The sequence below is a fragment of the Ostrinia furnacalis genome, unplaced genomic scaffold (genome assembly GCF_004193835.3).
Source record: "Ostrinia furnacalis isolate ACB-3 unplaced genomic scaffold, ASM419383v2 OfSCF1167, whole genome shotgun sequence".
Taxonomy (NCBI): Eukaryota; Metazoa; Arthropoda; class Insecta; order Lepidoptera; family Crambidae; genus Ostrinia; species Ostrinia furnacalis.
In genome coordinates, this window is record NW_021131406.1 from 141,984 (window position 1) to 157,821 (window position 15,838).

Below are 15,838 nucleotides of genomic sequence, written 5' to 3' on the forward strand. Positions count from 1 at the left end.
TTTCGTTATTGATAATTTGAATTTTTATTTGTTTTTTGAAGTGTTCCTTACTTCCAATGAAAGGGTCTGCTGCACAAAATATTTTATTGTAAAGATTGAGAATCCTGTTCACTATAGAGTGCTTTGCGTACGTAGTAGAAAAGATAGATGTATGAAAGAGACTGGTGTGTCTTGTGCGTCGGACTGGGGTACAGAACGACACCTCCCCCAACAATGGCGGGCAGTCCAGGCGTCCGCAGACTACATCGTACAGTAGACCCATATCTAATATCTGTCGACGCTCTTCCAAGGTAAACATGCCGTAGGTCCGACAAAGATCTCTATAGGCCACCTTATGATCCGCTTTTTTACATTTGTAATTTAGGTGTTTTATGAACTTTCTTTGTATGCGTTCAATGTTGTTGATATGCACCTTAAAATATGGAGACCAGACAGGACTGGCGTACTCTAAGATACTGCGGACAAAAGCAGAATAAACGACCTTTAGAGGATCGGCACTTTTAAAGGGTTGGCATGTACGAAGCACGAAGCCAAGACCGCGATAAGCCTTATTGACTATCGTGTTGATATGATGATTCATGGACATTTTGCTGTCAAAAAATATTCCTAAATCTCTAACCGTGTCATTTCGCTCGATCACAACCCCATTAAAATTATATGGGAATAGTATAGGTTTCTTTTTTCGTGTGAAACTTATGCTAACGCATTTGCCGATGCTTACCGCAATGTCATTGAGGGAGTAGTAACTGTACAGATTATTTAGGTCCTCCTGAAGACGACGGCAGTCGTCAATGCTCCTAATTCGTGTATAAACTTTTTTATCGTCAGCGTAAAGAATGTAGTTAGAGTTTTTTATATGTGAATGTATATCGTAAATGTAAACGTTAAATAAGAGAGGGCCTAAGTGCGAACCCTGGGGTACGCCCGAGGGTATTGAGATGTAGTTTGACTTGTAACCTCCTAAAACAACTGCCTGGGAACGATTATTAAGGTAAGACTCAACCCATCGAAGCAGATCTCCGTGAATGCCGATGGACTCAAGCTTCAGGAGGAGGATGCGATGGTCCACGCGATCAAAACATTTCTCAAAATCTGTGTAAACAACGTCCACCTGCCCACCCCTGTCCATTTCTGTAAGAATATAGTTAGAGAAGATAGCAAGATTAGATGTTGTTGAACGACCCTTAACAAATCCGTGTTGATTGTGAGGTATGGCATTGCTTACAAGAGGGTAGATATGATTGTACACTAGCTTTTCAAATACCTTACTTATTGTGTTTAGAATGGAAATTGGGCGGTAGTTTTGAATAGCTGTCTTAGGACCTTTCTTGTGCACCGGTATAATGTGGGCCCGTTTCCATAATAAAGGGAAAATGCATTCATCAAGAGATTTTTGAAAGAGTATGGAAACAGGTATGGACATACCATCAGCACAAGAAGCGTAAAATATTGGTGGAATGCCATCAGCGCCAGCCCCTTTGTTTTTATCCAGTGACCGCAGCAAAGTTTTAACATATATTGGACCAACAGATATACGTGAGGTATTATCGCATGATGTGAAAGGATTAAGTAGCTGTCGAGAAAAATTAAGGTTACGATCTTTTTTGAAAACACTTTCAAAATAATTATTGAAAGCTGAACAGATGTCATTACCATCAGTAAATGTAGTATTATTTAAAATGAAAGATTTAGGATAACAAGAAGAACCTCTTTTATTTTTTACGTATGTCCAAAAGTATTTGGGTGCATGTTTAATGATTTCTTCGGCGTTTTTAGTAAAATCTAAGAAACATTTAGACTGTATTCGCTTCTGCCTAGATCTAAGTAAAGAAAATTCATCGTAGTCTCTAGGGTTATTTGTTTTTTTCCATCTCTTATGAACTTTCTTTTTCTCGTGTATAATTTTTATAAGTGCTGTGCTGTACCAATTAGGAAAAGTTGTTTGGTTGACTGAGCGTGTAGACAAAGGGACAAACTGATTAAAACATTCATTTAATTTTTCATAGAAAATATCCACGGCGTCGTCAACCGACTTATCAGACAAGAGATCCACCCAGTTTATGGACTTCAAATAGCTATTAATTTTGGTAAAGTCACATTTCCTAAAGTTTAAGCGGGGTACACGTTTTTCAATTAAAGGTTCAATGTACAAGTCTACTAAAGACACTTCTAAACAAGGATGATAACAATCTTCTTTTACCATTGGGTTTTGGCAATGAGTAACTGATGAAATTATATTGTTACTAAAGCACAAATCTAAAATATTATTCTTATTATTGCTTATAAGGTTATATTGAATTAAATTTAGAAAGCTCATTTCGTCCAAAAAGTTAACCGCAGCTTCATTTAAATTGTGGGGGCATGAGCTTAGTATTTTATAACCATCATATTTTAAACTCCACGTAACGCCTGGTAAGTTAAAGTCACCAATTAAAATAAAATTGTCTAAAGGGAATTTATCAACTAAGTAAACCATATTAGTCTTTATGTGCATTAACCGTGAGCATATTTCAGTCTGATCCGGAGGAACATACGCGACGGCGATGTGTAAATAAGACGTGTGTGAGTTAGACGATGAAGTATCGTGAGTAGGTATAGATATGCAGATAGATTCAAGCAAGTCCGTGCGCTGCCACTCGTGATTAAGTTCGGCTTGTAGTTTGCGTTTAACCAAAATCATTACACCACCGCCAGTCTTTCTATTGGTTGCATTGAGGTTGCGGTCGCAGCGAAATATGTCATACCGACTGTCGCACAGTTCCGAGTCAAGAATGTCGCTCTGCAACCAAGTCTCAGTAAATAATAGAACATCGTAATCGGTATTTAAAACGTTATTGTGGAATGATGTGCATTTCGTGCGTAAGCCGCGTACATTCTGATAAAATATGTTAAGTTTACTACCAATATATGAAGTTCCGTTAGCCATCTTTAGGTAAACTAGACATTTTCAACGTTACAAACACACACCAGTACGTTAATTTACTACTCTTAATTATTGTGTAATCATTACTATTGTATGAATAAAAATGGACGTTGTGCAACAAACCCCCGCAATACAATAAAGGATTATAGCATCGGTTATATATATATATTAATGGATGTATATATATTAATTTTATGTAGGTTTCTTCCTCAGATAAATAAAAGACTAAATAGAAATTAAATATATAAGAGAATATGATAACTATGCATTGTGCATCGACGTTCGAGCATTTTATAGTAGGCTGAACACTATCATTATAATAGGTATAGCTATGAACACAATATAAACAAAGGATACAAGTACATGGAGGTCTCCTCAATACATTTGGTTTCACTTCAGTTTTTCCAAATCTTTTTGGGTTTTTATGAAAAACGAGGGCGATGTGTCGTTCCGGCGAACGTAGATTTTGCAGTTACGAATCCAAACAAACTGGAACGAAGATTTGGACGCCAGCTCACGGGTCTTCCTGTATAGTGCTTTATAATATGGTGTGAGGTGTTCATTCACGTAGATGCGACGGTCCTCTCCTCCCATCCCTATTTCCTTTGTAGTGAGTGCCTTTTTCTTGCGTATAGCAGATATTATCGAATCCTTTATCAGTTGTGATTTAAACTTGACTATGATAAGCTTCGGATTATTTGATACTCGGGTAGGTACTCTGTGAATGTGAATTATGTCGTCAGCGCACAGTACTAGGCCAAGAACTTGACATATTTGATGCAAATGTTGAGAGAGATTTTCATTGTGTGATTTTGGGATGCCCGAGATTTCCAAATTATTCAGTCGTTCACGTTGCTGTTGAATTTGATACTCCTCAGTTAACTCGCCAAGTTGTTTTTTACATTCAGCCAATTCGTTTTCAGTTGTTTTTAATAAAGTCAAATCCTCTTTCATTAAGTCAACGCAGGATTTAAGATCATTCTGCTCCTTTGACTGGTATTCAATAGAATCCACAATACTGCTTAATTCTTTTTTGAAGTTGGAGTGTTCTTCCTTCATTTTATGCATATCTGTTCTCAATGAGCAGATATCATTTTTTATTTCATTAAGATCAGAGCGCATATCTTTTACATCCTGGTCATGAGCCGTCCGGAAATCTTTTAGGAAAGACATACTTTCCGTCCTAAATTCGGTCATCTCATTTCTCAGATCGTCATCTAATGCATGTTGTTTACGTTTACGCTGCGTGACTTGCGCATCCGAGGATCCCTTCTTGTTCGGCGAATGTACCAAATTCATCCTTATGTTCTGATTCGGACGGGTCAGTATGGGTGAGAGCAGTCCACGATGCGTAGTTGAGTGAGATGGAGTTATCTGTACCGCTCGCACAATTTCACAACAGGAGCGCAACGATTTAACAGCCACTGGTAGTGAGTACAACTTAGGACCGTATGTGTACCGCAATAAGCCGTAATTCACTTTGCACACAAATTAATATTTTTGACAGAATTTAGAGCGATGATGCACACGTCCGCTACAAGCGGACGTGTGCATCATCGCTCTAAATTCCCTGTAACAATCACTTTCACTAGTAATCATCCCTGTGACTACTATTGCAATTATCCCTGTAACTGCACAATACACCCCAAGTCATCCCTGTGACTATAGGTTTCAAAATAAAGTAATCATCCCTGTGACTACTATTGCAATTATCCCTGTAACTGCACAATACCCAAGTCATCCCTGTGACTATAGGTTTCAAAACAAAGTAATCATCCCTGTGACTACTATTGCAATTATCCCTGTAACTGCACACTACACCCCAAGTCATCCCCGTGACTATAGGTTTCAAAATAATGTAATCATCCCTGTGACTACATTACTAATCGCAATCATCCCTGTGATCACGATATCGTCATAAGTCGAAAGTCTATGATCCGTCATCAAGTCAAAATTATGTAATCATCCCTGTGATTACGAACATAGTGGTAGTCATCCCTGTGACTACCACTCAGTGGCCTCTACATAACAAACATCATTATTACTCAAAATTAAATCATAATAAATCATTCACTATTACTATCATCAATGGGCACTTGACTTGTGGGCATTTCTCTAATTCGATCGTGAGCATATTTGTAAGTCCGTTTTGAATTTAACGCCTTTAAGAGATAGCGGTCACCATCGAGTACCTCAATTATTTTAAATGGACCCTTAAATTTTGGATCTAATTTAGTTTGGTTTCTTTCCTCATTCTCAATTAAGACAAAATCACCTACTGAAAACTTTTTGAGCATTGCCTTAGTACTATCAAATCTTATTTTATCATACTTAGCATTTTTTTCAATTCCTTCTGTTGCCCTCTCTCTAACTACCTCTAAGTCTACTTCAGTTTCAACGTCACTATTGGTTACCAAAGACAACGGCCTAGCAACTTTACCTATCATAAGTTCAAGTGGTGAGCACTTAGTTACACGATTTTGCGTGCAATTTAAAGCGAGTTGTACATCACCTAAATAATCTTGCCAAGATTTATCTGAATTGGTCTCTATCGCTGTGAGCATTGATTTTAGCACGCTCATAACGCGTTCCACTTGGCCATTAGCACGGGAAGATCCGGTGGCAATAAGGTGTAATTGAATGTTCTTGCTATCACAATATTCCTTAAAATCTTTACTTGCAAAGCATCTACCCTGATCGGCAATAATGCGGGTAGGAGCACCAAAAAGAGAAACGCTTTTAACTACAGCCCGTATAGCACTTTTCGTATCAATATTAGTGGTATGATAGAGCAAAACAAATTTTGTGAAAGCGTCTATTAAAACAAAAACGTACTCTTTCATATCATTCTTACCACTGAGTTTTCCGGTGGCATCAATATGGATGGTATGCCACGGGGAAGTCACTTTAGGTATTGGGTGCAATTCTGCCTGAACCTTACCCGAATGGGATTTCGCTACTTTACACGTGACACAGCTATCTACAAATTTCTTTACATAACGTGATAAGCCTTCAAACCAATAGTGATCGTATACTTTCTCTAACGTTTTTTCCCAACCTAGATGAACTAATGAGTCGTGAACATTATTAATAACGGACCATTTCAAAGCATGGGGCACTATTGGTAGACAACGTGTCCTGCCACATCTTTGAATTTTTCGATGTAAGATACCAGATCTAAGCACATATGTCTTTGCTACGCTATCTTCTAATTCACCGTTTTTTAAACCGTCAATTATTTTAATAATCTCACTATCACGCTGCTGTTCAGCGAGGAGCCAATTTGAGGAAAGTTCTACTATATTAACGCGTTTGTGCTCTACTTTAGTTGTGGGAGAGTTAGACATTGAAGTCGGTGGCAAAGAATTGCGTGACAAGAAGTCTGCGTGAGGCATTTGTTTTCCTTCCCGATAAACCACGTCAAAGTCAAACGACTGAAGAAAGGCCCACCATCTATGCACTCTAGGGGTCAAGTCAGTTTTAGTACGTGAAGCTTTTAATGAATTACAGTCAGTGACTACCACAAATTTACGGCCATGTAAATATTGTCTGAAATGCTTGATAGAGTTCACTACAGCAAGAGTCTCCAACTCATAAGAGTGATACTTAGACTCTGCCAACGAAGTTCGCTTACTGAAATATGCTACAACATGCCGTTTTTTATCATGTAATTGAAATAAGACTGCACCGTAACCTTCTGAGCTCGCGTCCGTATGTAGCTCTGTTGGTAGAGCAGGGTCAAAAATTTTCAGAACGGGGTCATTTGTTAAAATTGATATGACCTTTTGTCGAACTTCCTCATGCTCTGGTTTCCAGACAAAACTTCCTTTAAGAGAAGTTAATTTATAGAGAGGTGCCATGAAACGGGAAAAATTTGCAATGAATTGTCGGAAATAAGAAGCTAAACCTATGAATTGTCTCAGTTGAGTAATGGTTTCAGGTGGCGGTAATGAAGTAAGTGACTCTACTTTGCGTTTGTTTGGCCGAACCTCGCCATTATCTACTTCATAGCCTAAGAATTCCACTTTACTTTTTAGAAAAGAGCATTTCTTTAGGTTAAATGAAAAACCGGCCTTAGTGAGCACATCAAGAACAATATTAAGCCTCTCTATCCCTTGCTCTACTGAATTTGACAAGATCATGACGTCATCAACATACACGATGACATAGTCATGCGCCAGGTCACCTAGAGCATTAATTATCGCTCTTTGAAATACGGAAATGGCATTACGTAAGCCAAACGGCATGGTTAGATATTCGTATTGGCCATCGGGTGTTATGAAGGCAGTTCGCTCTATAGACTCTACATTTACTGGAATTAAATGAAATCCACTAGCACAGTCAATTTTAGTAAAGTATCTGGCACCATGAAGCCTTGAGATTTGATCTGATATTAATGGTAGTGGATATCTATCTGGAACAGTATTGTCATTGAGCTCCCTGTAATCGATACACATTCTATCGGAACCATCGGGCTTTTTTACTAACAACGCAGGGCTTGCGAATGGCGAACAACTAGGTCTTATAATATTCGCACGTAAAAGCTCGTCTACTTTATTACGCATGGATTTACGTTCCTCAGCAGAAAACCTATACGGCCGTTTTTGCACAGTTTTATTAGGATCTTTTAATCTTATTTCTAATTCACCAGTTGTCACACGTGTAGTGGGCATGGAAGTAGTGAAATAATCTGAGTAACGTTCGAGAGATTCCAAAAGCTTTGGTTTATGATCAAATGGGATATCAGTATCAATTCCCGTAAAATTAGGTGGAGAGTGCTCGATGGTGCAATTATTAATAACATTGGTTTTTAACAAGTTAAAATGAGTAGCAGACATTTGGACTGAAAGTCCATTATTTAAAATCTCACGACCGATTATAATCTTTTCACGTAAATAAATATCAGGTAGTACATGCAATAAAATCTCAAGTTCAACATTGTCAATGATAACTTTACATAAAATCTGTTCAGTAGATTTTAGACTGCTTTTTCCAATACCAGTTAAATTTACAGTATCATAAAAATGTTCTCCGCTAAATTTAACGGCTAAACTTTTTTGAATAAGTGAACACTCAGCTCCGGAGTCATAATGAAATTGATAGGACTCACCGTTATGTTGGATGGTAGCAGACGGCGGGGAGACCTCACACAGGTCGACTCGACGCTCTCTCTGCACACTGGAGCTTGACTCCTTGTCTTGAAGGCTGACCCCGGTGATGCAGCGGCTCGCCACGTGACCCGGTTCGCCACACTTGAAACACACAACGCTTGGTCTTCCTATTGGTGGTGTTGCTGGTGTCTTGACTGGTGGTGTCTCGATTCTCGGCCTCTGGTTTTTGATTAAAACTCGGCATTCCGACTGACGATGTCCTAGTTTTCCACATATGAAGCATTTTGGTATTGATGGTCTTGTAGAAAACTTCGATCGTTTGAACTCATGCGATGTTTCATCTTCATTGGTTGTAGCCTTCTTTTTTCCGTACGAAAATGCTTGCAATTCCTTTTGTAGTTGTAGACGAGATGTAACTTCACTCGTAAATGCAAAACGTTGCAATCTTGAGTCAAATTGAGAAATATGACCAAGAACTGTTGCTACAGCGATTTGTTCTTTTGTGCAATCCTTCCATCGACTTAGTAATGAAGTAATTATTCGATTGGCGTACGCAGAAAGTGATTCATTTTCTTTAGGTTTGTCAGAGTGCAAATTGATAAGGTTACCTGCACATGTGTCTGTACAAACAAATCTTGAAGTGAAGATGTCCTTAAATTCCACCCAAGTCATACCGGGATACATTACTTGAGGTAGCCACGCTGATGCGGTGCCTTTCATGGCTTTGCTTATCACCACAATTAGTTGCCCTCCTTGTGGTGGGTTGTTATCGAAGCACATGTCAGCGGTAGTGCACCACGCTCGCGCATCCACGTCGGTCTTGTCGGGGTCGAACTCAGGCAGGATGATCTGGCGGCTTGAACTCGGTGCTTGAAGTGCACTGATTAATGCCAACATGTGGGTATTTTGCATTTCAAATAACTCACGCCACTTTTTGTCCGCATTTTCAGTATCGTTAGGAGTTTGCCCAGCCCGCTCGCATCTCACTTCTGATATCGAATCCTCAGCGGACTCATGGTCCGACATAGTGTGGGCACGGAGTGGGAACACGGGCAGTTAGAGAAAACTCCTTTAGATTGCGAATAGATGTATTTTCAGAATACTTGTTACAGAAATATTACAGTAAAGAAACACTATGCAGTTCCTAGGCGCGTGTTGTCTCGGCGGCTGCCAAACGAATAATGAATTCGTCCGTCCGCGCACCGACCCCCTCTCTTCCTAGACTCTGCGTAACGCCGCCGCTAGGTGGCGCTTGTGTTTCCTTTCCGGTGAATTTAACCATAGAGGGCGCTGTAGGCGTCCGTAAAATGACCGAAGATGCGACATAGTAATGTTGTTTCACTTCCTTGATTCCCGAAAATTTCAGTGCCGCCCTCGTATTTTAAAGAAAACGTAATAACTTTTAAACTAAGCAGTATATCCTGATAAAATAAAAACAGTAATAATGCTAAATAACAGGCAATACTAAAAAAATACATAAAATACACAAAAAAGGCAAAAAAATAATAAAAAATGATACTTTTTGAAAAAAATCTGCTTAAAAATTCGTGTTTTTTTGTTTATTTGATAAATTTCTCCAAAAAATGCCCCTATAACTGGTGGTTTTTATTACTTTGTATTATTCTCTATCGTATTACCTTCGTAAAACCAAAAATTGCATGTCTTTATGCCTATCACAACGTTTGCAATGATTGTTTGAACTAAGCCTCTCCGGGCGCGCCATTCAACGCTTCGTTAACAACGAAAATGAAAATGGCTCTAGATTTGTAATTTTGATAAAAACAAGTTAGATTGCAAATAAAAACAAAAGATTTCGAAGTAAAATAAGCATTTTAGGCAAAATTAAAATTGTCTCTACCTGTAGCGGAGAATAATGTTATGGCAGGCCTTTGTTCAAACGATCATAGCAAATGTTGTGATAGGGATAGAGACATGCGATTTTTGGTTTTACAAAGATAATACGATAGAGAATAATACAAAGTAATAAAAACCACCTGTTATAGGGGCATTTTTTTGAGAAATTTATCAAATAACCAAAAAAATACGAATTTTTAAGCAGATTTTTTTCAAAAAGTCTCATTTTTTATTATTTGTTGGCATTTTCTGGGTATTTTATGTATTTTTTCAGTATCGTCTGTTATTTAGCATTATTACTGTTTTTATTTTATCAAGATATACCGCTTAGTTTAAAAGTTATTACGTTTTCTTTACAATAAGTAATTGGAAGTAAAAAAATCTATAAAAAATTAAAAAAAAATATAAAAAAAATTTTGACCTCTTTTTTGTCGATAAAAATAGGTCTAGTTTTATCTATTTTCATATGTACACTTTAACGTGACTCACACTGTATGTACTATATTTTATGTAGGTATAATATGTTATTTAAAAGTCAATTACAAAAGTCGAATATAAATTTTAGAATGCCAAGTAAAACAAAAAAGAAACTTAAGGTTCTTTATTATGTAAACATATCGACAACAAAACATTTGTTTACGGCGCAGTAGTGCTTTTAGTTCAACTTTTCTTGGAGTGAAAAACAGAATCCAAATCAAAAACATCACCAATACTTAAATTTGATTGCGAGGCAACTCTGGCTGTGTATCCTGAAAAAAAATCAGAGTAAGTATGTAAGCAATAATTAATTACTTAAAATTATTATTAAATATACAAATATTGCTGCTGCTGATCTGTTGATACCAATGCCTTACTTTTGAATAAATGGGAAAGTATGAAATTCACGATAGTAATTTATTATCTCCTCATTATTAGGGAGTAATATTATAAATTAATTCAATATATTGAAATCAAATCAAAATCAAAAATATTTATTCAGTTTAGACCACAAGTGGCACTTATAATTTAATTAATCAGGTTGTCATGTCATGGATGAAATTACACTAAAAACTAATTAAAACAAAAAGGATGGGGAAAATATTCCATTATTCTGTGGTAACGCTAACAAAATTAACGCGTGAATTTTTTATAAGTAGACAAATGTAATTCAATATAAAAAAGTAGGGTAAAATATTCCGTTGACCTGTGGCAACACTTACAAAATACAACCGTGATTTTTTTTGAAAATTATTATTTAATTAAAATGAATTGGAAATGTGCTACTTACGGATAAAACATGATCCCATGCACTTTCTTCGTAATTCCAGTAGCATTCTTACATGTTGGAACGGCACAAGACGGCATAATTTAATTATAAAGTGTCAATCTGACGGATATGTAAACAATGCGCGCGCCGGCCATTGACTGATTGCTTTAAAGTCAAAGTAGTGCGATTTGGAGTACTTTATATGAATACACATTTACGCCCGTTGACGGTTTCTGGTTTGTTCCGTATTCTGAGGTGATGAAGTAAGGGATAATATTGGGCGGAGTTAACTACGATCAGGTAGCGGGGCCTTAGTTATTTTTACATTTCTAAACTGATTCTTTGTCACCTCCGATTTACCTATTGCCCTTATCAGTGAGCTTTCAATTACTAAGGTATTGTGTATACGTCACTTTATGACCAGAATATATCTACCTACTTCTACTGTTTTCTCATGGGCACTAGGATCGCATAGGTGCATTAAAAGTGGATTAGCGTTCCAAAAATGTTTATAAAAAACCAATCTTAAGCAGTGATTGCTAAAAGTTAACAGCAGATCAATGAATGTTGGCTTGGCCCCTCTACAATGCAATGGGGCGGAAACATTCTTTGACCGCATTTTGAACGAAAAAATTTTACCTGAGAAGAGCCCTGAGTGAGAATTATGAAAGGATCGTGGAAACCGCTAGTTCCTTCTATTTTATGCAATCCTAGTAACCGTGTGATTAAACTTCGAGTTAAATAAACAAACTATATATTAACTGGGTTTGAATCCTTGAGAAATGAGATACTACTTATCCATCGACTTGTGTCTGAGAAATATTTCAACTCTATGGGAATATTCATTCTCAGTTTTAAGTTCCGGAATGATACATATGTAGATATACCCAGGCAAATTCTGCACCTGCAGTGATCCAAGGCCGCAATAGTTCATCACATGGAAGCGCCCACAATGGAGCGGAAACATCCCTTAGTTAGAGGCACTTTTAAATAGCATGCAAAAATATTACCTGCGAAGAGTCCTCAGATTTAAAGGATCATGGGAATATTTTATATCTGTTCACTTATGCAGCCCTGGTAGCTGTGAGATAGTTATTCAAAGGATTTTTAACCGTCGGATAACTTTTAACTGAGGAATAAGTTTGGCTCATTCACAGTTTCAGTATGGTAAAAATGTATTATGAAATGACAATTTATTCGAGGGTTGAAAAAACCCAAATATCGCAAACTATTTTTCACTAACATGACAACAGTCTCAGCCCATTTACTTCTGCTTAGTTATGTCGTCCCAGTAACCGTGTAATATATTTTCACGGCCGAATGAATTACTCATCCATAGAAAGATGTTTTCATAACTTGCCCAACAAAGTTTTAGCATTAGGGTTGGTGTGAGTGAAATAGTAAATAGACACACATACGAGTACCAGATAGAACGTAATATTTAAGATAAATACTTAAAATTTTATTTTAAAAGCCGAAGGTTTCACTTTCGAACAAAGTATTGTTAAGTCAATAACAGAGTTGCATATCCTTAAAGCATAGACGCACAAAGGAATAAGGGCGGAGCTAAGAAAAGAAGCAGGTAACTTACTGGACCATACGACAATAGGGTCTTTTGAAACAGTCCTTGCTCCTACTGACAATAGAAGACGGGTATTATTTTTTTCATATTCAGAAATATTATATCAGCAGGGAAATATTTTTTATACTCGTATTTAGTTATGCCATCCTGGTAGGCGTGTGACATTTTCACGGTTGACTGAACATGAACAATCTAAGCATATCCCATGTTTAATCGAATTATTTGCATCTCAGATAGCCATTATGGCCCTGAGGGACGGAGTTATTGTAGTGAACTGGACGCCCAACAGTAAGATAAATAGGGAAGAGGTATCTTGTGATTAATATCGGTGTTTGATAAAGAAAATATTTCAAATTACCTAATACCAGATAGTGGCATTATTACTTCAAAATATTTTTAAACGTACAAAACAAAATAACGAGGAACAAATCAACGCAACGTTAAGTATACCGTTAAAAGGAGGGGTTGTTAATAAAAAAAACTTCGTTGCGTACGGTTCCCTTTCGATCCCCACAAGATTCAAGAGCTCCTTTTTGAATGTCTTGGTTATTTCTTCGTGTCTATGCTACCCTAGTAGTCGTGAGACAATTTTCCACTCTATCGGAATATTTATGGCGCGTGAGAAATTATACAGAAACTATTATTAGACACCCCTTTCTTACGTAGATACTTATTTTTAGCTGGTTCTTAAAATATTCTTATTATCACCAGGGCAGCATAGGATAGCAGGAGGTAGCAAGATTTTTATGTTAGAGGCCTTTTAAGAAGGGCGGGGCATGTGCAGCCCCTTTATTTTTTGCTGCGCCCTAAAATCTCTCCAGAAAGTTTAAGCCTCGATAACTCCTGCACACTTATGCAGGCTTGTTACAACTAACCAGATTCGTTTAATCCTTTCTACATATTATCTCACTTAACTTTAAAATATTCACACAAGTAATAAGGATGTGAACTATTTATAGTAAAAAGAAGTAAGTAAGTAAATACTTTATTTTCAGCTGACATTATCCAGTTGTTTGGTAAATAAATAATATTGTGTGAGAATATGCACCCAGTTATTTTTAGAAACGGTTTCTTAAACTTAATACTTATTTTTAGCCAATTCTTAAAATATTCCTTAATTTACCAGGGCAGCATGCGTGGGTAGGAGGTAGCAAGATTTCTGTGTTGGTACCTGTTACGAAGGGCGGGGCATAAGCAGCCCCTCTATTTTTGTGGCACCCTTAAGTTTCTAAAGTGAATTTAAACTTATCTTACTCCTGCACACTTATGCAAGCCCGTTATAGTGATCCAGATTCAACCCTTTCGTTTCCATATCAAATAATCAATTCTCCAATACATACTGGTTTTGTAAAAATAAAATAAAAAATATTTGTATACAAAAACTACTAAGCACTTTGTGTATTTGTATTGTTTGATAACAACAATATAATCTGGGATTCATCGAAACGATCTTGACTGCAATAACGAAAAAATTACGACTATGTCCTGTGAATATACCACGCGATCCTTTTCCTTAAATAATAGGCCTTTCTTAATATTAACTGGTTCTTAAAATATTCCTTAGTGCACCAGGGCAGCACGCGGGAGCAGGAGGTAGCAAGATTTAAGTTGGGCACCTGTTACGAAGGGCGGGGCATGCGCAGCCCCTCTATTTTTATGGCACTCTCGTCTTTCTAAAGGAAGTTTAAACAACTCCTGTGCATTTATGCGAGCCTAGTACTATGAACCAGTTAAGTCAACCCTTTTGCTTATTTATACAAAAGAAGACACATGACATGTTTGTATGTCTTTTCCTTTATAAATAAGCATACTTTGTATGGAAATGTAAAATTCGAGGAACCAACTTTTATTATTTGTGTAAAATAAAGATACTATGTATTTAATAAAATAAAGATACTATTTGAGGATCTATTTATATACCCTAATACATATTACAAAAGCTCGAGTAATAAAACAGACCTTTTCAAAAAATACCACGTATAAAAAAGCCCAAACTAATATAGTTTAAGAAACTTTTCTTAAGATTCTTACGCAAAAATGTGCAACGTAAAGCTAATGTGAAAGGTTGTCACTTCATTAGTTAAACTCTTTGTTAATGTTAGTTAAGTTAATGATACATTAGAGTTTAATGAAGCCATTAAAATTTAAAGTCTGTTTCTGCAACTAAACGGTGTTAAAATATGCCTTTATCTACCAGGGTACCACGCGGAATCAGGAGGTAGCAAGATTTAAGTTTTATACCTGTTACCAAGGGCGGGGCTTACGAAGCCCCTTTATTTTTTGTGGCTAGGGTGCCTCTAAAAGAAATTTAAACAGCTCAATTACCTCCTGCACACTTATGCAGGTTCAATGTGAGAAACAAGGTCTTCAAGCCTATCTTGAATATTTTCAAGGATACTTTATTTCAGAGTTGTCTGATTAAGCTCCAAAATAATTTGTTTTTATTTGTACTTGAAAAGATCAACCTACGTAGACAATGGATACAATTTTATGTCAACTGAAAACTTATTGCCGAATATTACGTAGGTAATATACCCTAATACATATTATAAAAACTCGAGTAATAAAACAGACCTTTTCAAAAATACCACGTATAGATATACGCCCAAATTATTTTAAGAAACTTTTCTTAAGCAAAAATGTGCAACGCAAAGCTAATGTGCAAGATTGACACTTCTTGTTAATGTTGGTTTGTGTAAGAAGTTAATGATTCATTAGAGTTTAAAGTCTGTTTCTGCAACTAAACGGTGTTAAAATATGCCTTTATCTACCAGGGTACCACGAGGAATCAGGAGGTAGAAAGATTTAAGTTGCATACCTGTTACAAGGGCGGGGCTTATGTAGCCCCTTTATTTTTTGTGGCAAGGGTGCCTCTAAAGGTTTAAACAGCTCAATTATCTCCTGCACACTTATGCAGGTTCAATACCAAGAATAAGATTCTGCAGCCCTACCATGAATATTTTTAACCGACTTCAAAAAAGGAGGAGGTTATATGTTCGGGCGCTGTATGTATTTATGGTTTTTTGAATAATAAGTTATCGTTGGTCATAGACATATTTTTTATTAAATTTTATTTTATAATCGGACATACACTTATGGTGGTTCGAAACAAGTCGATAAAG

At 36.8% G+C, this 15,838-nt stretch overlaps 1 protein-coding gene across 1 annotated transcript; it reads right to left on the minus strand.

The window, feature by feature from the left end:
- Positions 1-3,056: 3,056 nt before the first annotated feature.
- On the minus strand, positions 3,057-4,460 carry LOC114351631 (uncharacterized). Its single transcript, XM_028302909.1, has one exon. It carries the CDS (start codon positions 4,220-4,222, stop codon positions 3,314-3,316), a length of 909 nt encoding a protein of 302 aa, XP_028158710.1. The 5' UTR covers positions 4,223-4,460; the 3' UTR covers positions 3,057-3,313.
- Positions 4,461-15,838: the final 11,378 nt, after the last annotated feature.

Excerpts from the sequence above, each read along its gene's own strand:
- LOC114351631 (XM_028302909.1), bottom strand. The coding sequence starts at position 4,222 with ATGAATTTGGTACATTCGCCGAACAAGAAGGGATCCTCGGATGCGCAA.